The sequence below is a fragment of the Ursus maritimus genome, unplaced genomic scaffold, assembly GCF_017311325.1.
Source record: "Ursus maritimus isolate PB19 unplaced genomic scaffold, ASM1731132v1 scaffold_14, whole genome shotgun sequence".
Lineage (NCBI taxonomy): Eukaryota > Metazoa > Chordata > Mammalia > Carnivora > Ursidae > Ursus > Ursus maritimus.
This window is the reverse complement of record NW_024423786.1, coordinates 37,591,425-37,618,973: the sequence shown is the minus strand read 5'-3', so window position 1 is coordinate 37,618,973 and position 27,549 is coordinate 37,591,425. Positions and strand designations below refer to the sequence as shown.

Below are 27,549 nucleotides of genomic sequence, written 5' to 3'. Positions count from 1 at the left end.
TGAGGCTTGGGGAAGCCAAGGAGGCAGTGTGGCAGTGTGTAGGGAAAAGGAAGGCTGGCTGAGATCTTGCCCATCTTAGGGGAGGTTGGTCAGGGCTGGAAGTATGTCCCTGGCTGACTCACTCCTGTGCTCCTCTATGACTCAGTTTCCCCAGGTGTGACCAAGGCTGCCAGCTGACAGGCAGAGCTGTTCTGAGAGCCTCAACAGTTGTGATTAAGAAATAAAGAGGCTTGTGGCTTCAGTCATCCTTTGTAGCTCTCTTCTAGGTCACTCTGTGTGTAAACACCCTGGCCCCTCCCCCTCCTGGGTCAGAGCACCCAAGGCAGGGCTGAGATTGGGCCAGAAGTGGCTGGCGGGCAGGTGGGCATATTGGTCAGAGCAGGCTACCAGCCTTCTCTCCCTCCTGTCTCTTTTGCAGCTGTCTTGGGGCAGAGTGTCGGGGGCACAGAGCCATGTCTGACCTGCTGCTCCTAGGCCTGATTGGGGGCCTGACTCTGCTGCTGCTGCTGACACTGCTGGCCTTTGCTGGGTACTCAGGGCTGCTGGCTGGGGTGGCGGTGAGTGCTGGCTCACCCCCCATCCGCAATGTCACTGTGGCCTACAAGTTCCACATGGGGCCCTACAGCGAGATTGGGCGGCTTTTCACCGAGAGCTGCAGTGTCTCCCCCAAGCTCCGCTCCATCGCCATCTACTACGACAACCCCCACATGGTAAGGAGCCTTCTATGCCCTGGCTGGGGTTCCGCCTCATGGATGGACACAGGGCAGGGGTGTTGTAGTTTCTGAGGAAGGGGTGGGAAAATCCGTGAGCTGGTCCTACACATGACCTCCTCTCTGAGCTTGGAGCTCCTTCCAGATTTAACCTGGACTGCTGCTCCGGGCATCCTTTCTCCTTGCCCAGGTCTGGTTCTTGGCTCATGGCTACCCATGGACTTCTGACTGCAGGGGGCCACACTATTGCGTGTCCCTAGTTTCTGCTAGGGCTTTGGTCCCCTGCTTCTTGCTGTGCCTCCCTCTTTCATCCCCATTGGAGGCCAGTGCTCTAAGGCCGGGCTGTTCAGATTCCACCCTCTCTTTGGAGTCATATCTTGTTGTTTCTGTGCCTTCCCCCTCTCAGCTTTCCTATTGTGGCTACAGCTCCTCAAGGGTTGAGAGAGCAGGCCCTGGGCATGGGGCTTAGAATCCTACCTTTTCAGCCATTCCAGTGGCCCCTGCCTCAGTGATATTGCATTTCTTTGGATGTTAAGCTGCCTGGTTTGGAGAGGGCAGGGGGGTGGGGTGGGGGGGCATGGGGGCCAAGTGGAGGCAGCTGAGCTGCCCAGAATGTCTAGGATGCTGGGGTCAGAGATGAGCCCAGCATCACTGGCACCCTGTGGGTGTCTGGCTGTACTTACCGCCTATAGTGAGTCAGGGCTCACCAATGTGGCCTCTTGCCATGCATGGGATGGTACTGCCCGCAGCCGCATGGGCTGGCAGCTCTACCGAGAGTTCTTCAGCCTTCAGATCTGAGCCTTGGCAGACAGACCACTGGGAATCCCCAGCTCTGGATTCCTTGCCTGTGGAGCTCAAGTAGGCAAGGCCTACAGCCTATCCACCATCTGCTACCAAGCCTCACTGGGACACTTATAGAAACAAGGGTGCGCTGACTCTCTATGCCAGGTTCTGCTCGACACCTACACTCCAGAGATGAACAAACCTGGCCCTGCCCTCGGAAAGCTTCATGTGGTTGGCAAGTCAGCACATACAAATGAGTCTCTAATAGGCACTGTACTTGATGCCTACAGAGCTTTGAGCTGTGGGTTGGGGAGGGTACCTCAAGTTTGCCTGAGAGGCTCACAGAGGAGGTGGACTTTAGCTGGGACTTCTCCCATGTGTAGAAATTTGCTCTGCTGAGAGGGGCCTCCTGACTGAGGGAAGTACAACAGTAAAGGCTTGCAGACATAGGACGACAGGGGAAGTGTGGCCAGTGGACATGTGGTGGGTGAAAAAAAGCGGTAAAAAGGTTTGCTGGGCCAGGCAGTGGGAGGAACAGCAGGTTGGGAGGCAAGGGGCACCACAGTTTGCCCTCTGTGATTTAGGAAGCTACCTGGATGGATGGTAGGTGGAAGAGGGGAGAACATGAGGCAGGGAGGTCACTGAGGAGATTGGGCTAGGCCCAGGTGAAGGGTGACATGGCCTGGTTGAGGGATTAGTAGACAATGAGGATTTGAGGTCACATGGTTGGGAGATGCACTAAGTGGGAGTGGAGAGCGCTGGAGCCTAAGTGACATGGGGCAGGAGCTGGGCTTCGGGAAGCTTCTAGACCAGATGCTTGACTCCCCCACTCCTGCAGGGCTCTGTTCTAAAGTCCCTGCCCCTCCTTCCACACCTGGCCCAGTTGGAGCCCTCTGCAAGGCCTCGGTGGGAAGGAGGAGAGTCCTTGCTGTTGCCTCATTCCTCATCAGCATGTCCCATTCCTAGAGCAGCACATTGCCTCTTGGGTTGGTAATGCTAATTCCAGGATAGGAAAGGGCCAAGGCAGCAGTGTACCTCAGGATTAGTGCTGGAGGCTGATCCAGGGAAGAGTGAGATAGAAGAATCTTGGCATGGTGTGCTCTCCGTGTGGCCTCCTGGGCCAGCCACTGCCTCCAGGCAGCCTACCATATAGCTGTCTTGGGGGGGGGTGCTGGGTGTCCAGGGTTGATTGGGTACAGCCTGACTTCGGTGCCAGTCTGGGAGGGGGGCACAGCCTGAGAATAATACAGCCTCAAGGTTGGTGGTCCTGGGTTCTGATTCTGTTTCATCACTGCCATGCTGTGTGATCTTGAGCATATCACATAATCTCTCTGAGCCTCTGTTTCTTCATCTATAGAGCTGTGTTAAGATATCTGCTTCATATGTCGTCTGGCAAGAATTAAATTAGGTGACATAGGTGAGGCATTCATCCTACCACCTGGCCCTCAATAGCTGTTTAACAACAACAAAAAAGGGTGGCAAGACGTTCATGCTAATTAGGTGCACTGAGGCATTAGGCTGAGCATTCATGATCCAGGCCCAGCCTGGTTATGGACATCTGGCTGGCTCAGAGGATGAATGTATAGGTCAAAGTGGTCCCTCTGATGCTGTCCCTCTCAGTCCTGGGTCACTCCAGAAGATACTCATGTCCCCATTCAGAGCTGGGTCATACCCTGACAGCTGGGATAGCTCAGGGATGCTTAGTCTCCACCTACTCTGGGAGCTGGGCAGTGTATTCTCTGCCTAGCAGGGATTTTCACAGAGGATTCAGGGAGCCATGGACCCCCAGACTGCAGGTGCTCATGGCTATCACAGACTATCTGGTCTGTAAGGTCCTGGGGCCTCAGGGTCCACACTGCTGATGTGATAGAGGAGAAGACTGAGGATCAGATAGCTAGAGTTGAGGTGTTAATCTCACATAGTTCACTCATACTTTTTGCTTTTATTTAACAAATGTTTGAGCAACTAATCTGTGCCACACTGCTGGGTACTGGGGCATCATGAAGACCAAAGGACCCAGCCCTCGGGACCTCTTAGTGTGGGTGTATCAGGGGAACCTGGGTGAGAGACCCCATCCAGTCCTGGGGAATGCTAAGAACCCCAGCCATCTCCCTAGGCTGCCTCCCTAAGCAGCGTCCAGTATGGGGCCCTGCATATTTTGGTTCACAGACGGAGGGGAGAGGAGGTAGGCTGAGCTGTTGTGTAGCCCATCCCCACACCTACTCCCTTCCCAGTGAGCACAATGGGAACCAGAACCTGCTTCTGTGTGAGTGTAGGAAGAAGTGAGGCTATTTCAGGCTCTGAGTGGGGCAGGGAGTGACCAGGTGAGAGGTGGCCACCTGCTATCAATGTTGCCCTCCCCCATAAGGTGTGGACTGACAGCTCTCTAGCCACTCCCCTCCTAGGCCTCAGCTCCTGGCCTCAGCTGGATAGGGAGAGGCTGGTTTCTGAGAAAGGCCTGGGGAGGCCTCACTTGGTCTGGTTGTGGGCCCAGGAGCAACACAGGAAAGGGCACCACCAAGGCAGGATCATGGCGATTGCTGTGGACTCTTTCATGTCAGATGCTGTTTGAGCATATGTATCTCGTCAGCTCTGTGTCCTGGAGGGTCAGCATATATATGTCAGTCAACTCCAGATCCTGGAGTTCTATATGGAAGAAGTTTCAGGGTCTGGGCAACTGGTTTTTGTTGGGCAAGAGAAAGGATTCCATTCTCCATCCCTGAGGGCCTTGGGAGGGGGAGGGGGAGGAATGAGGAATGAGGGAACACGTGACAGGAAGTGGACTGACCCTGGTAGTGGTTCATAGGTGTTCCTCTCCTCTCCAGAGCCCAGCATTCTTGGAGTGCGGCCATTTTCTCTTCTAAGTACCGAGGGAAGGGGGTGAGTTCTGGAGTCAGTCACTGATCTCTGCCAGGCTCCTCCCCACAGTGTACATTTGAACACACACCCGCATGTGCACATGCACACAGATCCAGTTCTGTTCTTGTAAAGCTGGAGAAGAGTCAAAATTGCTCTGCCCTCAGCCCTGCTTCCGAGGTGCAGTGTGGGGTCTGCGCCCTGGTCTCTCTGGGAGCCTGGGGTGTTGGGGGAGGGGGAGAGCCGGGAAGACCCTGAGTGGCTCACCTGATCCTGGCCAGCTCTGGCCCGTGGAGAGGCCCTTCTGGGTCAGCTGCCGTCACCATGCCCATGGATCTGTCCTGTGTACCGTCCTGGTCCCCACCTCCTGCTCCACCCTCCGCCGCTGCCACCTCCACTGCTGTTTGGGCCTTAAGCAACCTGTCTGCCTGCCCTTGTGGGGAGCCTGGCGGAGGCACATGGGGCGTGGCAGCTGGTTCAGTTTACCTGGCTGAGGTCTAGGAGGGGGTGCTTGCCCCAGGTATGGGGCAGATGGGGGAACTGGTGGTGCTTGGGTTCTGCCTTTAGTAAACTAGACTGTATTGAAGTTCCTGTTTTCTCCTAGTCCACTGAGAGTCAGCCTGGGACCACCAAGTCTACAGGGGCTAAGGCTGGTAAGAGTGTTGATTTAGGCCTGTGCCACACTTCCCCTTCCCCTTTAGTGTGTGTGGGTATGGGGCCCCCCTGTGATCCCTGGAGGCACTGAGACCACATGGAGCCTGGGAAGGAATGAGGGAGTAGGATTGCCCAGCGTTGACCCCTCAACAGGGGCAGTGGGAATGTGGGCTAGCTGATGTTTCCAAGGGCCCAGGCCATTCCCTACCCCAATTACGTGTGATGATTTTCTTCCAGATGGAGTCCAGCCTTCTGCTCCATAGCAGGTTAACTGTGTGGGGCAGCCCTTGAAAGGCACAGCCCTCTCTTCCCAGCAGAGCTGCCTTTGGTAGGGAGGAGGGCTGGGGTGTGGGAGGTGAGGGCTTTAGACTCTTTCTGGGTTTGAATCAAGGCTCCACTGCTTACTAAAGTGTGACTCTGAGGGAGTCACTTGGTCTTTCTGAGAATCCCCACCTCAGGGGTTTTGTTTTTCTGGGGACTAAATAATAAGGATAATGCCCAATAGCTGGCCCCCAGTAGATGCTTAGCACTCTTGGCACCCCCTCCCCCGGGCCTCGTGCCACTAGGACTTTGTACTTTTGGGAACCCTGCTTGCCTGCCTCTGGCCTAGCCTCTTGCAGGTTGCCTGGGCTGTGAGAGGAGGCACAGCACAGGGACACTCTGTTATGCAGGCCGTTCCTAGCCAGGGCCTAGTTCTTGGGCTCCCAGGTGGCTTTGCGTGCTGTGGTGCAGCTCTGGTGCAGCCAGTCTGCCTGGGTTCGAATCCATATTCCCAACAGTGCCTTGCTGTGTGGCCCTTTCTGAATAGCTTTCTGTCTGGGTCTCAGAAGCAGAGTTGATGGTGGTACCCTACTGCACAGTGTTGTTTGGATTGAATGAGTTGATATATGGAAGGCAGCGATTGGGGCAGGCAGTGAGCACCTTGTCAGGCACCCGCTGTTGTTAGGATTATGCTTGGCGGTGAAAAGAAGGCCTTGAAAGACTTCTCAGTGAGAGTTCCCAGAAAGCCCCCAGACCCCCCTTTGGAGGTTGGCATCCTGCTCAACTCCCCTCCCCTCCAGCCTGAAATATGGGTTCTGTCCTCTGGCCCTGCTGTCTGTGTCACCCATATCCTGACTAGTGCCAGACCAGCTTTTGCCTTTGGATACCACCTGCTTGGGGAAGTTGGACATGTGGGGCTTGGTGTGTTGACCTGCAGCACCCCAAAGGTTAAATGAACCCACTGTTCAGTAATGAATAGCTGCGGCTGCTCTGTTCCCCCTCAGGGGTACCAGTGCCAGTGAAGGGCACTATCTCTACTTGTCCCCTTATCTTGGGCAGTTTGGGAGTGGATATGCTGGCCAGGGAGGAGTCGAGGCAGCTTGCTGGGCCTGGGATCGGCAGGCATTGCAGCTGTCTTCATCAGATGTTGCAGGTTATGGATCTAGGGCTGGCCATTTCTACTGAATCCAACCATCTGGGTTTGGTCTGGACCAACTGACACTATTTTTCCTTCTAGATCCTGGAAGGTACCAGTCTTGTAGAGTTTCTAGACTCAGTGAAGTCTTAGCCAGGCAGGGACACTCTTTTCACTATGGCCTCACCAATAGGGTCAACCTGGCACTATGAGACCTTTCTGGAAGGAGCATTGGGGCCAGCTTGTACCCAGAAGCTTTAGGTTCCAAGCAGACTGCCCTCTTCTCACATGCCAGGACTCGAGACCTCATAGCTCTTGTTCTGGGCACAGGTACCTAGAGAAATGACTGATATAGGGAGCAAGCAGATGGAACTGGGAGGCCCAGGCTGACCTCCTAGGGTCAGGCCCAAATAGAGGCATTGCATTGAATCAAGGTGGGTGGAATTTCTAGCTATCAGGACACTCTCTTTATCTTCTAGGCTCTTGACCTTAGTGGGCCATTCTCCTGGAGGTGGGCATGGGCTCTCCAGGGAGCCCAGGGAAGCCTTCCCCTGCTCCTGACCAGCCTTGCTCCTCCCCAGCTGGTCTTATGGCCTGTTCCATCTCCTTGCTGGTGCCTGGTTCAGCTGCTGAACTCCAGCAGCTCCAGCTGGTACAGGGCTGCTTAGCAGGTGGTGGGCTTGCTGAGTAACTTCCTAGGCTGCCCTTTAGCCTACTGGCCAGGGCAGAATGGGGCGGGAGGTATCCTCACTTGTGGAATTGAGGGGTTGCTCAGGCAGAAAGGGAGCACTGGAGGCTAACATACCTCTAGGATCTCAGGAGTCCTGTCTCACTAGCTTCTTCCCTTCCCTGTGATGGAAGTTCCTCTTTTGAGGTAGTGGAAGAAGAGGTTTGCTCATGTGCAGGGCCTGTGTGTGCATGTGCAGGCATGCATGTGCTGTTGCTGAGCATACCCGAAGAGCTTAATGTGTGCACAGGATCCTGGACCTTTCTGCCTAGAAGCCTGGAGTGGTGGGGAGAGACGGAGGGACCATCAGTTACTGTGTAGCACAAGTCCTGCTCCTTTGGGTGGGAATTTGGGATTAGAGAGGAAGGGCTTCTTGGCAGGGAGCATCAGAAGGCTTTGAGGAGGAGGGTTGAGCTGAGTGTTGAAGGATGGGCAGGAGTTTCCCAGGCAGAAGGGACTCTGGAGTAGGGTGAAGAAGGACATTCCAGGCAGAGGAAGTAGCTTACGCAAAGGCAGGAAGCATGGGAGGACGTGGCATGTTTGGGGAGCTGCAAATAGTTCCGTGTGGGCGTGTGCAGGGTTGTGGTGGGAGAGGAGGCTGGCAAGGCGGGCTGGGCCAGAGCCTGGATTTGTCCCTCCCTCTACCACTCAGATGCTCAGTGGACACTTGCCCACCTGGGTTCTGACCCCTACTGGGACCTGAGGATGCAAAAAAGGAGTGTTTCTTGAGTGTGTGGACAAATTCAGGTAGTAGTATTCTGTGGACCACTCTAGACAATGTTGCATGCTGGGCTGGAGATTTTCATCCTAGAGAAGAACTGGGAGCCATGGAAGAGTTATAAGCAGGGTCGTCACGGGTGTTGTGATTTTTAGGGTGTTGCAGGGCCATTGGGAGATCAAGGAGGATGTTGAGCTTGGGAGCTCCATAAAAGCTGCTGAAATGATCCCAGAAAAGACCCTGGGACCTAATCCCAGGTGGGCCAGAGATGATCAGTCAGGTGGCTTTCCATCTACTTCTCCATCTAAGCTACATTGAATATTTCTTTTGTACACCATAAGTTGCTAGGGTCAGGATCATGGTGACTGGCATTGCAGCAGGCACTGTCCCTCCGTCTGTCGGCAGGAGGCCTTGCCAGCACCTCCGACTTCAAGCCTTGGATGTGAGTGGAGCAGTTGCACCATCTATAGACAAGAGATGGTACTGCACTGGGCCCCAGTGCCTCTGCCTGGGTTGGCGGGAAGCAGTGTCAGGCCAGTGAAGTGACTGCTGCCAAGTAGAGTCAAGGAGGCAAGAGTGTACAGCAAAATGTTGGGGGAGATGTGTGTGTGGGGGGGTGACACTGAGCTACCCTGAAAGACTCCCCAGGAGGGTGCTTGAACCTGAAAAATGGGCAGGGAGGAACTACAGGTTCAGAGGTTTGGGTGAATGGGCATTGCAGGCCCAGGGTCACTTATTTGGCCTGTGTCATAGCTGCTAATACCCAACAACATTTACAGCACTTGCTGAGTGCCGTACCAGGCTGAGCTCTCATATGAAGTATCTCATTCAGTACGTCAGTTCTGTAAGGAACTTGTGCTCCAAGAAACCAAGGGACTTATCCAGAGTTACATGACTCACAGTTCACACCCAGTCCTGCCTTTCTCCAGAAGTTGTGGTCCTGACTGCTGCACTGTATTGCCTGCCAGTAAAGCCCTGAGCTACACGTAATGACAGGATTCAAGGGGGCAGCAAGGAGGCCCAGCTGCAGAGAGCTGGGAGTGACTCCCAGAGACAGCACAGAAGTGAGAACCTGGAGTCGGTGCATGAGTCCCAGGCAGAGTGAGACTCCAAGGACAGAGCTGGGCTGGGCTGAGAAAACCCTATGGGATTGTTGACAGGGCCTGGAAAGAGAGGGCAAAAGCAAGAACAGGTAAAAATGACTTCCTGGTGCTGGGAAGGTAGGCCAAGAGAAGCAACTGGAGCTAGAGGGAGTTTGAATTTAAGGGTCAGTGGGCCCCAGGCAATGGGAGAAAGGGAACTTCAAGTTGAGGGAAATCCAGGATTGACAGCACAAGGTCTGTGATGAGTGTCTTGGATTCAGGATCAGATACCCCTGGGGGTATCGGGCTGATGTAGATTCAGGTGGCAGGAAATGAGACAAATTGGGGCCCCTTGATGCCAGGAGAGGTGAGTGCTGGGCTTTGCAGGCATGGGGCCAGGCCTGGTAAGTATTGGAGACTCACATGGAACCCCACTTGCCTTGGGTTTATGGGATCCAGGAGAGGAAGGGCAGCTAGGGAGGGGAGCAGAGTGCAGTGACCTACAGGTACTAGGGGCCCAGGGAGACTTGGAGGGGAACCAGCAGTCTCCAGCTGAGCCAGGAAGGGACTTGGCAGGTGTGGCAGGGCTTGGGATGGGTTGGAGAGAAGGTCTGGAGGCTCTGGTGTTGGTGGCTGGCCCAGCCTGAGGGACTGGGGAAGAGGATCTCAGTTTCATCAGCAACCCAGAGTTCAGTGTGGTCCCGCTTCCTGACCAGTGACCCTCCACAGCACAGGGCCTGGAATATTTGTTGGAGGCATAAATGAAGGGATGGGTGGGTCCTGCATCAGTATGTCAGAGGCTAGGGCCACGGATAAGTTCCAGAAGGAAAATACTCCCCTATCATGGTATCTGGGGCTGTGGCCTGTTAGGGCTCGTGGTTCTGCCAGGCCTGAGCTGGCACAGAACCCAGGTGGCAAGAGTTCTGAGAGCCTCTTTCCTTTGCCCAACACTGACACCCCTGCTCTTCCTCCCCAGGTACCCCCTGAGAAGTGCCGCTGTGCGGTGGGCAGCATTCTGAGTGAAGGTGAGGAGTCACCCTCCCCTGAGCTCATCCAACTCTACCAGAAATTTGGCTTCAAGGTGTTCTCTTTCCCGGCACCCAGCCATGTGGTGACAGCCACCTTCCCCTACACCTCTCCCCTGTCCATCTGGCTGGCTACCCGCCGTGTCCATCCTGCCCTGGATGCCTACATCAAGGTGAGAGACAGGCCTAGTGTATGTGTGTGTTGGGGGATAGCCAGTCCTTCAGGTGGGAGACAGGGAGGACTGCCCAGGCTGGGAGGAAAAGCTGCCTTTGGGAGGGCAGCACCCGGGGCCCTCATGGAGCAGGTGCCTGTGGAACTAGGAAGATGGGCAGAGGCTGCTGGCATCTATTCCAAATGCCCAAGACCTTGTGGGTACCAGAGCATCTACTAGGAGCATAGGGAGCTTGGTCAGTTCAGCTCTGGCTTGGACCAGAGACATTTTTAGTTCTCAGTCCCCACTCCAGGCTCAGATGGATGGACAGGTCCATGCTGACCCTTTCCTGCTGGAGGCCCACAGAACAAGAGCCCTGAGGCTTCCAGGGGCTGCAGGCCCCAGGTGTTCATGTGTTGCCCCAGGCCTGGCCCCTGCATGGGCTTGTGCACCTGCTCCCTGAGGTGGGCTCGGGCAGCAGCAGCCCTTATGTCCTTTAGTTCCTGACCTGGTCATCGGTAATGCTAGCAGACTGGCCTACCTGGAAGAAGGAAGAGATCTCTGATCAGGGGTTTCTGTGTCCACAGGGATTTTTAAAAATTTTCCCTGTTGGACATCCCTCCTTCTCCAGAACATTTTGTAAACTTGGGTACTAGGGAATGACCAAATTGGGCTTGAAGCAATTGTTTACTCATCCATTCAACTTGAATTTATTGAATGTCTTTGTGCCATACTGTGTTGATACAATGTGAAACGTTGGTATATGAAATAGGCATTTATAGCAAGTGGTAGAGACAGGTAATAAATGTCACACAAGGGGCACCTGGCTGGCTCAGTCAGTGGAGCATGCAACTCTTGATCTCAGGGGTGTGAGTTCGAGCCCCACATTGGGTGTAGAGATAACTTAAAAATAAAATCTTTAAAAAAATGTCAGATAAAAATGGGATACGTGCTAGAAAAGAATGGTGGGGAAGGGCAAGGGACCAACTTGGATAGAGTGGTCAAGGACAGCCTCTTGGAGGAGGTAACCTCTCAGGTGGAATCCCAAAAGAGCCCTTGGAGAAAGGGGTAGGAAGATTCCAGGCAGAGCAAAGTGGGAGCATGGGTTTGACCTAAAGATGGTAGGAAGTCACTGCAGTGTTCCAGCCAGAAAAATAACACATGATCTGAGCCTCTTAGCTACACATGTACAAGACACGCTCTCATCCTGGGCAGGGTGGGACCAGATCCCAGATCCATGGGGCCAGTGGAGATGCTTAGGAGGCTGTCAGGATTTCTACATGAATGGTGGTGGCTTGGACTGGGGCAGTGGCTGTAGAGATGCAGAGAAGGTGGAAATTTTGGAGGTAGAACTGATGGATTGGTGCATGGATTGGATGCTGTGGAGGGGCTGGCAGGGCAACCAGCTCTGTAGACTGTGTAGTGGGGAGCTGCCTGAGAAACAAACAGGACAAGAAAACAGGAATTTGAATTTGGTGGATGCAAAGGAATGTGATGGCTCTCTTCTCCAGAGCAACCCGGCGGAAGGGACAAGGCCTCGATGATGGACATGGGAGCTCAGACAGGTCTTGGTTAAGGAGGCAAAAAGAGTCTGGTGTCAGGGCTGGGGAATGAATAACTGGGTCACCAGCTGTGGCCTTGGTGGTCAAGGACAGGAAGAGAAGAAACAGGACAGCTGACTCTGTGGTAGGGCAGGGGCATGGGGAGAATAGAGGTGGAGTTCCTTTGTGAGCTGGACAGTGGCAGCCAGAAGGGTGTTGGGGAGGAGGTGCTTGCCTGGGGGTGATTTGGGCTGGAGGCTGAGGGCGGGCTGAGGCAGGAGGTGGGGGTAGCTGACTGGTGGTAAGGACAGAAACGCAGGCATTGGTGCCTGAGGCCTGCTCAGCGTGCGTTCCGAGGGGGCCTCAACTGTTTCACCCAAGAAAGGCTGCTGGGCAGTGTCTCCAGTCCTGTTGGTGCCATCTTCAACCTCGGGGTTGGAGCAGCACCCCCGGGGAGAGACTTTCTGGGTTCCAGACCTCAGAACAGGACATGTGGCATGTGGTGTGGTGGCGAGCAACTCAGCCACCAAAGCCTTTTCCTGGCTTCAGGGGTTTATTTTTAGACACCTTTGTCCAAATTTCCCGGCCCCTGACAGCTTCACAAGTTGCCTGGTTTTGACGTCACCTCTTTGATGAAAGCCCTTCCTCCTTCTTCCTCCTCCCATGGGAGCCTGTCAGCTGCGCTCTGGGCTTGATTCTCCTGGGGTGGGGGCTGGAGCAGGGGGCTACCATTCTCTTTCCTGCCTTCAATGAGGAAGCCAGAGAGGGGTACAGGAGAGAGCAAGGGGCTTCTCCAGGGATATCTGTGAGGCACGCTGCTGTGGGCTTGGCCACCAGCTGGGAGAGTGAGAGAGATGCCAGGCTGTTCACAGTAGAGGCATGGCCCAAGGTGCTCTGATGGTTTCTGGAACCAGAGGTCACCTCTGCCCCTGTGTTTAGCCTGATCTTGTGTTCTGGGGAGCATATCACGTGAAACAAGGAAGGGGCTTAGCCTGCCGTGAACGGGGTAATGGCCCTGTGCCTCTCTCAGCCTGGGAAACAGAGAGAAGAGAACATAAAGCTCTCTCCCACACCTGCCCTCTTCCCCCGCTGCCCTGGGACCAGGGAAAAGAGGATGCTAATGAGACTGTGGGCTCTTCTGACTCTCCCAGCTCTGACAGCTGGCTGCCTTTGTGTGTGTGTGTGTGTGTGTGTGTGTGTGTGTGTGTGTGTGTGTGTGTATGCGTATGCACGCCCTTCTTTTTCTCCATCTCTCTGCCTTCTCTGGATCTGAGTCTGGGTCTGTTGTGGAGGTGTTTCATATGGAATGACAGCAACCATCGGCTTTCTGTTTCAGGAGGGGTGAGGGGTAAAGGAGTCCAGGAACCCTGCTGCCGGAAGGATGGGAGGGAGGACTTGGCAGGCTGGGGCAGGGGGCAGGGGGCAGGGGTGAATGGTCGCAGAGCTTTGGGTGAGGAAGGTGGAGAGCAGCTGCTGTCCTGGCAGTTGCAGATGTGCCTGAGACTGGGCAGGTTTGATCTCATGGGACAGAAAGGTCCTGAGGGTCACTGTAAGGAACCCAAAGAGAAGCATTTGCCAGGTTTCCGTGGGGATTCTAGAATGATGTATAGATCCCAGCTTTGTAATCTACGTGGCAGCCTCTGACTCTTTCGCCAGCCCTCCCCAGCTTGGCAGCCTGGCAAGCTGAGCTGTAAGGGCTAAAACTGCTTTTCTTCACATAAACCACTGGGGGGCTCCAGGCAGAGCAATCTGGGACTGCGTCTGTGTGAGGGGATGCCTGGGTACCATGTGACTATCATTTTTTGTGGAAAATGCCCCAGCTTTGTCAGGCTGCTCCACCAGAGTCCAAGGAGGTGGCATCCTTGGGCAGGAGGAGATCACCCCCTGAGCCCCAGGAAGTGGGGGGGGGGGGCCTCTGGCAGCTACAGGAGGGAACTGAGCTTCCTTGAAATTGTAGGGCCACAAAAGAGATGGGACCCAGGTGTCAGCCCAGAGCAATAGGCAAAGGCCCCAGAATTCACCACAGGATAGAACCAGTCTTAATGAGTGTCCAGGGAAGGCTTGGGCCACCTGGAGCAGACCAGGACCAAGTGAGAGATCTGGGGATCCCTTGTGTGTGAGAGGCCCCTGAGCTCAGTTCCTGGCTCACAGCTATCTATAGCAGTTGGCAAAGAGGTCATTGAGAGTGTTAGACTGCCTAGCCAAGCCCCCCTGTACCTGACTTCCTCTCAACAGGATCCCTGATCTTCGTAAACCGCCTACCCCAGGGTCCCTGCTTTCCAGGAGTTTTCAGGGAGGGTCCTTGTGATGGTTGGATATCTTCTCCTGAGTTTAGGGAGACACAGGGCATTGTCCGTGTGGAAGCTGGTTGGCTGGGAAGTGTAGGCAGGCCTTGGGGGTCAAACATTGGCTCTTCCTCCATAGAATTGTAGAGAAGCTGGGGGAAGTGGGGATAGGATGGATATAGTGAGTTGGTTGATTGGGGGCAGTCTTGGTGGCAAAGTTCTAGGACAGCTGGGTTGATGGGGTTGTCTTACTAGGGGGTTTAAAGTGGGCAGGAACCCCAGACCATAGTTCTCAGACCTCTCTGGGGCAGCAGCCTAAGTCTATGCTAAGGTGCCCCTGTGGCTTGGCTGCCAGGGGTGAGGTTGCACTTGGACCCTTACTCGCTTCAACTGGAGTAGCTCTCCCTCCGGGTTTTAGTAAACCAGATGACCTTATGAGCTTTTGTTTGGAGGAGGACATCTGAGATTTCATGGTTTGAAACCTCTGTCCTCAGAGAGGTACACCTGGGCAGACACCCCCCCCCCCCCGGCCAACTGCATGTCTGTCACAGATCTTGAGGACATTGTGGCAGCTGCAGTGTGAGTGGAGCTGAAAGGCACCAGGGCTCATCCCGTGTACAGGCAGGGGCAGGACCCCCAGAAGAGGCAGTTGTTTCTGGGGAGCATGACTGACTGGGAGCTGGACCTGAAGGGAGCCCTGCAGTTCTCCCCGGGATGGTGGTAACTAAACTCTCGAGTGGTGGGTGATCGGATGGTGTTGTCGTTGGGCAGCCAGCTGGGGACAAAGGAACAGGGGCCTTAGCAGGGTGCCTGCGGGAGTGAGTCAGCCTGTTGAGCTGTGGGAGACTGTTGCTTTGTGCCAGCAGCATGGGCAGAGACTAGGGTCCTGACCAGTGGCTCAGAATCTTCTGTATGTGTTTCCCCTTAACCTGCCTAGGTAACTTTGAGGAAGTCAGTGGCAAGGGGGGGAATTTGAGCCCACTCTGGGGCTAGAACACAGTGGGGAGCAACATGACCTTGGCAGTGGGAATCCAGGATGCCCCGGTGGGAGGTGGAATCTGGGGTCATCTCTCCGTGCCCATCGCCCTTGCTGAACAAACGTGGAAGGGTTCAAAACTTTATTCTTCGTAAGGAAGGCCCCCCGGCAGCACCTCAGCTCAGTTGCTTACTCAGCAGTTATTTATTAAGCCCTCTCTTACACAGCGTTGTTCAGGGGATGGGGGAAGCAGCCAGAAGGCAATCATAGGGTCCTAATCAAAGCCCACATTCCCATCATTTTACAAATGGGGAGAAGGAGGCCTGGGGAGGGGAGGTTCCCCAAGGTCAATGGATGAAGTGGTGGCTGAGTCCAGACTGGGTGCCCTGGGCTGAGGATCATTCTGCTGGCCATTTGCTTTTTGCCACTTTGCCCCGCCCATGGGTGGGACTGGGCCCAAGAGGTTCAGGACCTGTTATGAATTTGGGATAGGTCCCCAGGGTGGGCCTGGGATGGCAGCACAGTGGGCCAACATCTAATTGACCCTCGGTCTATAGGCCTGGTAAGCAGAGTCAGGCCTGAAGCTGCTGGTCTAGGAGTCTGCTTGGGGAACCAGAAACAAAGGGCAGAAAGAGCCTGGCTGTCCATTTGCCCAGCAGGCGCCCATTAAGGGAGACCTTGGTCGTTGCTCTGGGCACAGGAAGCAGCTGCTGCAGGTGCCTTACTGGGGCTCCAGGGCCAGCTCACTTGCCAGTGCTGCCACCTGCATATTGGCCTGTCCCAGCTCAGGGAGGAGAGCACTCTCAGCGGTGCCAGGACCTGGGGCTGAGTGACAGGCCCCCAGAATTCTTTCCTTGCCCATTTCCCACAGCCACAGGGTTTAGCCATGCCCAGGGAGAGTGAGGTAGGGAGGGGAGGGATTCGCCAGGGAAGGTAAAGCAGCCTTTGGAAGGTGGTGGCATTTGGGTTCAGCCTTGAAGGAAGGGTAGCATTCTCCAGGTGAAAAGTCAGGTCAAGCAAAGTCACTGATTTGGGCATGGTTTTTATGTACATTGTGGCTGGAGGACAGGGGAGGAGAAAGAGTTTGGACCCAAGAGGTGAGGCTGGGTCCTGCATGCTCTAGGGAGCCACTGATGGTGTGTGAGCAGATGAATGACTGCTTCCAGGCTGGGCTTTGGAATTGGACCTTAGCACAGGGAGATGGGAAGGGAGAGCTGGTGGCCATGGAGCTGAGCTCTGAATGACTCCCTACTTCCAGATAGCCTCAAGCCAAGAGAAGCCCCCCACTTTACCAGGGCTTAGCTTCCCTTACTCCCCTTAGGGAGCTGCCCCTGGATGCTGAGGTGTGGGGGCCCCCACAGGAGGCCAGGTCTCTCCCCATTAGCCTAGGCCCTGGAACCTGTTCCTCAGTCTCTCTGGCTTCACCTCTCCCCACTCCCCTACCTCAGGACTGAAAGCACAAAGCCAGCCTTTGCTGGGGCGGGCGTGGGAGCCACCACTCTGGAAATACCAGCTCAGATGTGGTAGCTTGGCAGCCCTGCAGGACCCTGGGGGCTGAGGCTTGTCTGAATGGTGCTGTGGGGTTGGGCCGTCACCAATCCAGAGGGAGCCTTCTTCCCCAGGCAGATGGGAATTACTGAGGAAGAATTCTGTTGCTCTTCTCCGGAAAGCTTGGGATTCCAGAAATGAGGGGAGGGGGGGAGATTTCAAGGAGGGGGCTTGCCCTCCAGAGTAGAAAAACTCTGCCCTTTAACAGAGCCCTCAGATAAGGAGAGGTTATCTGTCCGGTTATGAGACAGGAAACCTAAGGCTCTGGGGGAAGGGCTTTCCTGGGGGTACTAGGCGGAGGGCAGAAGTGAGAGGCACCAGTTGGAGGTGAGAAATTCAGGGCTGCCTTCTCCTCACCCACCTCCTCTCCTTCCCCCTCTCCTCTTCATCCTTACTTGCCCACTTTTCCTTCCCCTCTGGCACTTGCTGGTGCCTCTGGCTCGCAGGTGCTAGGCGTCATGGTTCCATCTGCACTGAGCAGCCTTCCTGCTGCTGGATAATCAATCAGTAGCATTTTCGTCAGCCTGTGAACGGGATGGGGCTCAAGGTCCTTGACTGCACAGATGCTGCAGAGAATGGCTGGATCTTGGAGAGGCGTGGGCTGTGGAGCCTGCCGTGGTAGCAGCAGCATCTGGGAGTCCGTGGCTCCCCTCCCAGATTTGGAAGGGTGAGTGGGGGATCCCAGGGGTGAGCCCCCAAGTCTCCCATAGGGTACTCACCCTCAGGCTCTCTGCCCTCTGGTCCTGCTCCACAAGGGCCCAAGAAGCCCAGAGTGGGGCTGAGATGGGGTTGGAAATTGGCCTTCGGGGCCCTAGCAAAGGGAAAGGCTGGGCTTGGCTGCAAGGTCAGGGGCTTCCTGGTCCAGATAAGTACTAGAGTACTTAATGGCCTGGGTCTCCTGTGCCTGCTTAGCGGGAATCATCCTCCCCTGCTCCTCAGTGCCCCAGCCCACCCTGGTCTGGTGGCTGCTGAGGCCCCTTGTCGAGCTTCTCAGGAAGCCAAGGCCCGGGTGCACAGGAATATGAGCAGAGGTGTAAATTGCATGGCAAGCTGTCAGCTCTGAGGTGAAAATGAAAAGTCTTGAGGCAGTGGCGCCAGCAGGCACAGCAGGCTGGGGTGCCAGGCACAGCGCCCTGCTTCCCCACCCCGCTATCCCTCATACCTTCCCCTTTTGCAGTCTTCCCCAGCCTCCCGCCTAGGCCTGGCTCCTCTGCCATCCCCTCCCCTGCCGTTTGGGGGGCTTCCACATAGACCTGACCCCAAGAGTGCCTTCATCTGTTGCTGCCGTTATATTTTCTGACTTGCTGGCTGGTGCACAGAAAACTGGGCTGTGCTTTTTTGTTAATTTTGCGATCTTAACATTTGTGGTAATTTCTCCAATTGATTCCTTTTGGGTTTTTCAAGTATATAATTATCTTATCTTTCAGTGATGGTGTTTTTATCCACCTTTTCCAGTTTCTCACTTCTTTTAGGATCATCTGTTCCAATCTCTTTATTTTACAGTTGGGTATATTGAAACCCAAGGAGAGGCTACCTCTTTGTCAACGGCAAGGCTCTGGGCTCCTGCCCGAGCTCTCTCTGCCACTCCTGCTCCCACACTTCCCTCCGCGGCAGCCCCATTTCTCTCCTCGTCGTCTCCTTTGCCCGTCATTTTCAGAGGTTTGGGCCCTCCTGCTACAGGGGGGAGGGTGCTCCCCAGCCCTTCTGCAGGCTCTCCCTGCTGGCACTGCAAGGCCCCCGGAGCTATCTCCTGCTGTCACCTCCCTCCCCACAGACAGGTTTAGGTTCTGGGCCAGAGCTGTTGGGGGGCCCAGTGGGGATGAGAGGCAGCCAGGGAGAGAGAAGTTGACGGAAGTTCCTGGGCAGAATAATAACAATGTGCCACATTCTAGCTGCAGCAGCGCCTGCTGTGCCTCCCCCCTCACTTTGCACGTGCGATGCAGACCAGTTGCCTAAGGGGCCTCCAGGGTCTGAGCCCCCACTTGCAGGGAGTGCTGTGTGCAGGCGGGTGCACGCTGGTGTCTGTGTAATTAAAAATGAGCATGCCTCACTTCACCCAGTGAGGAGACGCCACCACCTCGGGTGGGATGCAACAGCTGTTTGCTGGCTATGTGGCTGCCCAGCTGTCCAGCCTGGGGTGGAGGGATGGGTAGGACTGGGCAGCTCAGGGTGAGCAGGGAGGCCCAGGGCCTCTCACGCCAGTGAGGCAGGAGGTTAAGGGGCTGTGATTGGGTAGAGACGACAGAGCAGAACTCATCTTTTTCTGGGGCTCAAGTGGAGGTGGGGGTGTGTGACCCAGTCCTTGGCCTGCACCCATTGCCTCATCCTTTTGGGGATTTGGGGCCACCTAGCTCTGAGCAAACCCAGCCTCTGGGCAACCTGGGAGTAGGATCTACCCTCAGTCTCCATCTGGACCTGACCTGTTCTGCCCCACACCCCCTCCCCATCCCTAGACAAAGCCAGGGCATGGGTTGGTTGGTGCCCAAACGGGAGTAGTTCAGACCTTCTCTCTACCCCCTCCTCCCTTCCCCTGATGCAGTACGAACTCCCCAGGGAAGCACTGTGGGTGTTGTGGGGAAACCTTGGCCATCTAAGCCTCTGCAGGAGCCCTGAGCTGTGTGCCCCCACCCAGGAATGAGCTCAGCCTGAGGTGAGAAGAGAATGTGTGGTGTGTTCCCAAGGTAGCCGAGGCAGTGGCGCTATGGCAGACTGTGTACACTGCTCCTTCCCTTGTCTGCCAGCACCCCTGGCCGGGGGGGTGGGGGTGAGCCCATGTCAGCGCAGCAGAGGTATTGGGGGAAGTGCTGCTGACAGAGGTCCCCGGAAATCCCTGCATTGTGGGTGGTGTTCCAAGTCCCCCCTTGTCTCTGCTGTGGAAAGCAAGCCTTGGAGATGTGTCTGAGGGACTAGAACTCCTGAGTCCAGTTTCTAGCAGTTCCTGGTGGCACTTTAGCATGATGACTTCTTCCTATTAGGTGGGGGAGGACTGTGAACATCTGCATCTCTCCCTCCTTGGAGAGAGACCTCATGGTCCCTTGATTCTGTGTGGGAGTAAGTTGCTCTGGGTTGTGGCTTCATCAGATGGCCAGTAGCTTCAGCGGCTGGAGCAGGTTCTCCTGTCCTGGTGATGCTTCCTGGAGCGTCTGGCTGTCTGGACTGTGGGAGGGGTGTGCCCAGGGCTGGAAGGATGCCAGGCCCATCCAGGCCCCTTTCCCCAGCAGTACCAGCCCAGTGTGGCATTGACTTGGTGTCCTTGGCCCTTGGCAGTCTGTTCTCCAAGGGCTCCCTGGGGCTAGCTGAGGGAGAAGCAGCTGGTCTTGCCTTCCTCCAATGATTTTCCAATATTTATCAGCTCATCGACATGCGGCCCAGGCCACAGCTCCTGCTGTGTAGCGAGGACCTCAGAGCTGGCCCATGGTTACCCTCTCTTCCCTCAGAGTCTGTACCTGGCTGGGAGGGAAAGGTCTTGTCCTCGGCCTGATCACTTAGGGGCAGGGCTTATGGCTAGTCCCGTCCTTCCTTGCCTGCCCCAGTCCCTATTGGGCTCATTATTGTTCTGGGGGCAGAACAGGGAGGGGGTCTTGAGGAAAGGCCACAGGGGCAACTATAAACCCCTCTCTTGCCCATGGGCCTGAGTTGGAAGTTTGCGCCTTTGCCTTCTTCCTGCTCCTCTCCTTTGCCCTGAATTTTGACAGGACCTGGCATGTGTTAAAATTATTTGAGGCTAAGCTGTCAATGAGATTTTTAATTAGCTCCATGCCTCTCTCCACTGGGGAGGGTCAGGGGCCCCCACATGGTAGGGGTAGGACCGGGCTGGGCTTGGGTGGGAGGCTGCCCCCTCCAGGGGCCTGGGGGCAGGCTTGGGCGGCTGACACTCCCTATGTGGGATGTAGCAAGGAGGGAGAGCTAGGCAGGGAAGGAAGGGCTGTGTAGCCAGGCCAGTTTTCTCTCTCTCCTCTGTCTCCCCTGTTCCTCTGTTCTCCCCGATGGCTTTGAGATGAAGGCGACGGCAAGGATGGAGGATGCAGTTTCCATGGCAACGGGGCTGTCCACAGCCAGGCAACTTCAGAGCCGGGCTCTCTGGAGGAGGCAGATGCGCAGAGCAGCCGCAGAGCTGCCTCCCGCCTGCCAATGAGGGGGCTGGCAGAGCAGGTGGTAAGGGTGGCTGCCTGGTACTGCCCACCCTGATGCCCAACCTAGAGGAGAGAGTGAAAAGAGGACTACTCCCTCTTATCATCCCTGTTACTTCCACAAGGGAAGCTTCAGGCAGGTGGCTTGAGTGTTGACAAGGGTTGGGGTAGGGTTCCACTGTCCCTAGAGTGTCTTGGTGGTCACAGGTTCTGGTTCCTGGGAACATCCCCCAAAGCCAAATCCTACAGCCCTTGAGAGATGGACTAGTAGGTTGATGACCACTTAGCAGATTTCCTCTGAACCTTTTGAATGCCCAGAGAGAGCATGGGCATGTTGGTGAAAGCCATGCCCTTTTTCTTCCCTCTAGCTACCAGGGAAGGGCCTGGACCTTCTTCAGGGAGCCCCCTGCCCCTGGGCTTGGTGACATGGCTCAGTTCACTGAGTGGGGCTCAGGTTTGGCAGATGCTTGTTCCCCAGCGCTGGCCGTGGAGTAGCCCCGGAGCCTCGTAGCTCCCACTTCCTGACATCGTGTTCTCATTCAGCCTCCTGAAGACCAGGGCTGGGTGAGTGTGTGGGCAGCTGGAGAAGCAGAGGCGGCCGTTGGTGTGTGCAGAGATGGGAGGAGCTGGGCATGTGGACTCATAAGGTGGCACGAAGAACACCCAGGTTGGCAAAAAAATACTGGACTCAAACTATTAAAAATAATGACTTTCCTTCACCGACCCTGGGGTGTCAGGGCTGGGGTGTCCCTCTCTGTGTTTGAGCACATGGAGCCTTAGGGTGCAGGGCTTTGCTTGGGTTCCCCATGCAGTCAGGCTAGCTGAGCTGCACCTCCCCCGTGGGCTCCTAGACATACCCTGTCCCCCAGTGGCTGGTGAACACCCTGGCTCATAAACCTTCCGGACTTACCTTTCTTCTTGTCTTTCCCTGGGGGGTTCATTTCTTTACCCCTCTTCACTGCTTTAATTGAAAGGGGTTCCTCAACCCTAATGTTGGCCAGGCAGGCAGACAAGTGGAGGCCTAGAGTGGCTTCTCCCTACCAGGCGATAAGTCTTTCATTACTGCTAAGTGGAAGGCTCATTTCAGAGCTCGTGGTGAGAGCCAGGCGGGTGCTATAAATAGTCGTGTTGTGAAGGTTGGCGGGTGAGCAGTGACAGGGCAGGGGCCTCACAGTCATCTTAGTGGGTAATTGCGCTCCATTGCAGGAAAGGGGGGCAGGCTGGGGAGCAATATGCTCTTGACCCCTGTTCTGATTGTTCCTGCCTGCCTCAGCGCAGCTCTGGCATGTGTCTGTGCCCTATTCCACACACACAGAGGAGGGGAGCTTTGGGCTCTGTGTCCAGGCAGAGGGGAATGCCTCTCTCAGAACTCAGGGCCCTATACACTGGTACTTCGGCCCACTGGGGCGTCAGGATAATGTCCAGTACTAGTTCTCCTTGTCCTGCCTACCCCTATAGCCTAGGGTCTGCCTCTTCCCCCTTGGCCGAAACTCTGGGCAGGTGCTAGAAGGGGAGGGAACCAACTACATCTGATAGTCCTGGAGGTTGGTGTAGACCTGAACTAGGAGGGAACGGGAGTGCAAAAGGGGTTTCGCTGGCCTGGAGCCCCTGTCCAGGGTTTGTCAGTAGCATGTCTGCAAGGGCAGAGGCTGGAGGCCTAAGGGTCAGGAGCCCTGGTCTTTCCTGAGATCTCGGGGTCAGTCAGCATTATCCAGGGTGGGGAGGAGGTCACAGCCTGGAGATGCTGAGATGGGAAATCTAGAAGGTCAGAACTTGGCTTGGCTTGGCTTGGGTGCCTGGGGCCATAGTCCATGGCGTCCCTGTCCCTGGGGTAGTTGGGTGCTAAGCATCATGGCTCCTTGAGACTAGTGCTTTCTGGAACAGCCTTTTGGTTGCAGACATATGGATAGATTGGTTTAGTGGTGCCAGGGGCAGTGCCAGGCCCCTGGATTCTTTTAGCACCTGTCTCAGGGTGTTGTCCCAAGGACTCCTGGGTCCTTAGGTCACTGCCTCCTGTAGTATGGGGCCCTGCCCTTAGGGTGCTGTGTGTCAACAGGGATTTGGTACTTGGGGGAGATTGAGGCAAGAAGCCAAGCCAGCCCTCTGGGAGGGAATGAACAACAGATAGTTCCTAGGGCCTCTTAGGGACAAGTGGGCCAGAAGCCCTGTAGGGCTCATTCCACCTTCTGCCACTTTCTGACAAGGAGCGGAAGCTGTGTGCCCACCCTCGGCTGGAAATCTACCAACAAGACCAGATCTATTTCATGTGCCCCCTGGCACGGCAAGGAGACTTCTATGTGCCTGAGGTGAAGGAGACAGAGCGGAAAAGCCGGGGGCCGGTGGAGGCCAGTGACACCCAGATGGATGGCACAGGTATGGAGGGTGGGGCCCTGTGTGGAGCCTGTCCCTGGACATGTGGGGCATGGTGGAAGAGGCTCCTCCCTGGCAGGGCTGGCACTGTGGGTGTCCAGGCTAAGCTTGGCAGAGGTGGAAGAAGGAGACCTGCCTACCCCATGACCGTCATGAGAAATGCCTATTTCTAGATACGTGGATCCATGCCGATTGGGTTCACATATATTAGCCCTGGCAACACAGATATAAAAACCCTGCCCGAATGCCCTCCAGATGCAACAGGGAGTACCCTTGGAAACAGATGCTCATGGGAGGGGGATGGGGCTGTTCAGGAAAGACATCACTTGTGTGGGGGCTCATCAGGAAATAGGATTGGCACTGGATCTGGAAGGTAAAGAGGAGAACAGGGTATTCCCAGTACGGAGCCCTACCCAGAGGCAGCTGCTTTCTCCCTGCTGAAGAACAACCAGAGAGCATGCAGAAGGGGGCCAGGAGATCAGTGTCCTGCCCCTTCCACCAGAGCCAGCCCTCATCCTCCAGGTCCAGGCCAGCTGGTAATTTGCCTGCTCTCAACCCACCTCCCTGCCATCACCTCTTGTGACCCTGGGCTGTCCCCAGGAGCAGGGGGGCCTGCTGGTAACATCCCAAGGGGCCCAGCCCTAGTCCATGATGCTGGAGCCTTGTGTGATGGTGGAGGTGCATGACCTGTGGGAGTGGTACACTCCCCACAGTGGGCAGCTGGGAGGAGAGCAGCTGTCCCCTCCTTCTTGGGGAGACTTCCTCTGTCCAGCCAATCTTCAATAGCCAAGGTCACCCTAGAGAGGCATATGTTGTGGCAGGGGGTGCCGGTACTGAGAGGCAGTCTCCACTCCCTAGAGGCCGTGTCCAACACAGTTAACTTCATCTGCTGTTTAATTACCTCCATGGGGCACTGTTCCCACCCGCCTGGTAATGCCCAGCAGACATTCTTCAGACATTCTTCGGTGCCCCTACTGTGAGCACAAGACATAGCACAAGGTCAGCAGGCCCAGGCAGTCCCCAGGGCAGGAAGGGGGAGTGTCTTGACCTTCCTTCGACCTCCCTCTGCTGCCTACACCCCCATCCTTGGCCCACCCACCCAGCTTCTCTCCCAAACACCGCCTGCCAGGGGTGTTGAAGGACTGCTTGGCACCCGCTACAGCTGGCTGCAGCGGGGCTCCCACGCCCCCAGCGCCTTGGCCTGTCTTCCCCACTAGCCTGCCCGCCCACTTCCTGGTGGGGGGAGAGGGGGCCGAGGGGTCTGCCCCCGCCCCGCCACAGGGTCTGCCCTGACACCTAGAGTAGACTCTGAGTGTGTGCCTGCCAGGTGCATACCATTTGCATGGCAATGTGTGCTGGGCGCCTGGCTGCCCAGGGCTTGGCCTGCCCCTGACTGCTTCCCCACTGGGGCCCCCACTTGGGCTAGGAGGTGAAAGGGGGTGATTAGCTGCCTTATGCCTGTTATTACATTGATGTATTATTTAGCTCCAGAGAGGCAATGAATATTTGATCTCCTTGCACTGGCTGTGGGCAGTGGAGGAGGGAGAGACTGGGGTGAAGGTGGCAGCTTCGTTCTCTGCCCCAGCAGCCCTGGAGACTTAGGTGCTGCCCTTCCTTGCCTGGCCTTTTCTTCCCTGGGACACAGGCCCAGGTGGACATAAGACCTTGGTGGGGCTGGAGGGATGCCAGTTCCCTGCCTTGGACTCATTTGCCAGAAGTGTCCACATGTCCCCACAGGGGCTGTCCTCATCTTAGCACACTGGGCGCCAGCCTGAAGGGGCATCCCTGGGCTCCATCCTCTGATCATTTGTAGCCTAGGAGCTGGGAGAGGGAGCGGTCAGCCTCCTGGCAAGCAGGCAGGTTCCCATATCCAGGTCCCAAGAGAGCCATTGGGTAGGTGGGCTGGTGGAACATGACAGTTTAATGGGGCCCAGAAGCCCCATTTCATTTGCTCCTTTCAGGCCTGCAGCCCCTGGGGCACAGATTATCCCCATTTAAGGAGCGAATAAGGGGCTGGAGTCCTGCCCTAGAGTCAGAAGGAACCACCCGTAACTCAGCGTATAGCCCAGGCTCACTCTTGGCTGCCTCTATTCTGGGAGCCATGACTAGGGCCCCAGCAAGAAGAGGGCCCTGGACCAGCAGGCTGGCACTTCCAGAACCTACCTCACCTCTGCCAGTAGGCCCAAGGGGCACCTTCTCGGGGCCAAGGGAACTGGAGGAACAGACCCCAAATCCCCCCACCCTTATTTTAGTCCCCATCTGAGGCACAGTGAAAGTTCCAGGCCAAGTCCAAATGCCAAGCAGTCCCCAGCTGCTCCTGGCTCGGGGCTGCATCACCATGGAGACAGGATCTGGGGAAGTTGGCCCACCCCTCACCTCTGGTGTTTGACAGCTGCCCCTCTTCCTCTCACACAGAAGGGAGGCAGATCAGCCTTCTCTCAATCTGGATTCCTACACAGTGGGCCTGAGCTCTTTGTCGTCCCCCCCCCCCCCCGCCAGCTGTTGTCAGGGCCTCTGATCTGGGGAGATTATTTGAGGGGTTGCTCATGACCAGGGCAAATGAAGTGTCTACTTGCCTGGAGAATGTGTTAGGAACAGACTGGGAGGGATCTGGATCCTCAGCCCTGTCTCAGGGCTCTCTAGCTGCCAGCAGAGTCCTCTCATGGTCCCCTTTTGCTGCTTTGTAGCCCAGAAACTGCCAGTAATGGTTGGGGATAATTAAGGGCTCCTCTGGGGTGACCCAGGCATAGGGGAAGAAAGGCCTTAAAATGCTTTATCCTAGTACCCTCCTTCCTTGCAACTGGTTTATCTGGACTTCTCCATCCCACTTCTCCGTGCCCTAGCTGCCTCCTCAAATCAGGGCTCAACGGGGGCCAGAGGCTGAGACCAGCTGCCTTCCTGGATATGGCTGTTCCTTGGGGAGCCCTGCATGGGGGAGGGGACAAGAGAGTGGGCCTCCTGGTCCATTCTCTCGTCCTCATGCCTTATGGGCCTGTCTATAGCTGGTGTTGGACAAACCTCTCTCCAAGACTGCAATGGGGTGTGGAGGAGGGGACATTACTTGAATCTCTTTGTTCTACCCTCAGCCCCTCACCTCAGGGCTGAGTAGTCCTTGATGGACTCTTGGGGGGTGGGGGGCAGCAGGCTTTGTGGGAGCGCAGGGAGTTGTGACGCTAATTCAGGGGGGAGGGAGAGGAGTGCACAGCAGGCTGCCTCCCTCCCTCCATCCCTCCCCCCTTCTCCCTTTGCCCTGTCAGTGCAGCTGTGGTCAGGGCAGAGGGCAGCTGGAATGAGCCTCCTGAGCTAGGGCCCACTTTATTATTCATGAGCACACTGTGCATGCTGGTTTCTGGGCAAGTGGTAGGGTGTCTGTCCCCTCCCTGGAGGAGGGGATGGGGGTCCTAGCTAACGTGTGCTTCGTCTTCCTGGCCCAGGAGCTGATACGACGAGTGACACAAGTTCTGTGAGCCTGGAGGTGGGTCCTGGCAGCCGGGAGACTTCAGCTGCCACACTGTCCCCTGGGGTGAGCAGCCGTGGCTGGGACGACGGTGACACCCGCAGTGAGCACAGCTATAGCGAGTCAGGCGCCAGTGGCTCATCCTTTGAGGAGCTGGACCTGGAAGGCGAGGGACCCCTGGGGGAGCCAAGGCTGAGCCCTGAGGCTGAATCCCTGGGGGCTTCCAAGTGGCCCCGGGAACCTAGTACTCCTGAGAAGGGTGAGGAGTAACCCTAGGCCCGCACCCTCCTGGGGTGCATTTGCTAAGGAACTGAGCAGACTCTCCAGCCCTCTTCCTCTTTCACCTCTCAGGCCCAGGTTGGGGCCAAGGGTCTCAGAGGGACCTGATTTCCACTGCCCCGGGCTCTAGCTAAGCCTTCTTACCGCCCTCTTGGCTCCCAGGGCCAAAGGAGCCAGGGACTGTATTCTGCACCCAGACCCCGGGGCTACTGCCCCTCTGACATGTTTTTTCAGATTCACATTGGAGCTTCCAGGACTCAGAATAAAGCAAATGATTTTCTTGTTTCACCTGGATTTGGGCTGTGCATTTGTGTGTGTGTATGTGTGTGTTTCACCTCAAGGAGCCCTATGTGCATAGGCTGGGAGTGGGCAGGGGTACCCCCAGCCTGAGGAGAGGAGGAAATGTGGCAAGGTACTCTGGGGTGAGAGGAGGAAAGGGTATTGAAGCTCTCCACTCCCGGCTTTGTGGCCCCGAGTGACAGCTGGTTCTCCATTGCAGCAGTCCCAGAGGCTCCCCCAGGCTGCTGGGAAACAGGCAGAGCAGGTCAAGGGGAGTGAGAGCCAAGCATGGGGTGCCCTTCAGGGCTCAGGAGTGGGGAGCTCACAGCCCGCCTTTGCTTCCAAGGGATGCCTTTGTGTCTGTGGCTCGAGTGTGCCTGTGTTCATGCTGGTATATGCTCAGCAGGTGAGGCCGTTCCTGCTGTGCCTGCCAGGGTCTGTGTTCCTGTGTGTGCACATGCACATGCACACGTGCCTTTGGTTGTGTGTGTGTAACCGTGGATGGGTCTGCTCATGGTGGCCCTGGCCAGCTGTGCCCAAGCGGGCAGTACGATGTGGTTGGGGCTGGGTACGGCTGTATT

General features: G+C 56.1%; 1 protein-coding gene across 5 annotated transcripts in view; it reads left to right on the top strand.

Annotated features, from left to right (window-relative positions):
• Positions 1–26,977, top strand: part of TEX264 (testis expressed 264, ER-phagy receptor) — a 29,972-nt gene extending 2,995 nt beyond the window's left edge. For all 5 annotated transcript variants that reach the window (XM_040628741.1, XM_040628743.1, XM_008703722.2 and 2 more), the window contains exons 3-6: positions 419–710; positions 9,903–10,124; positions 22,788–22,956; positions 26,388–26,977. In XM_040628741.1, coding sequence (XP_040484675.1) covers positions 453–710; positions 9,903–10,124; positions 22,788–22,956; positions 26,388–26,680 — 942 coding nt within the window. In that variant the 5' untranslated portion in view covers positions 419–452 and the 3' untranslated portion in view covers positions 26,681–26,977. The remainder of the gene's footprint in view (positions 1–418; positions 711–9,902; positions 10,125–22,787; positions 22,957–26,387) is intronic.
• Positions 26,978–27,549: the final 572 nt, after the last annotated feature.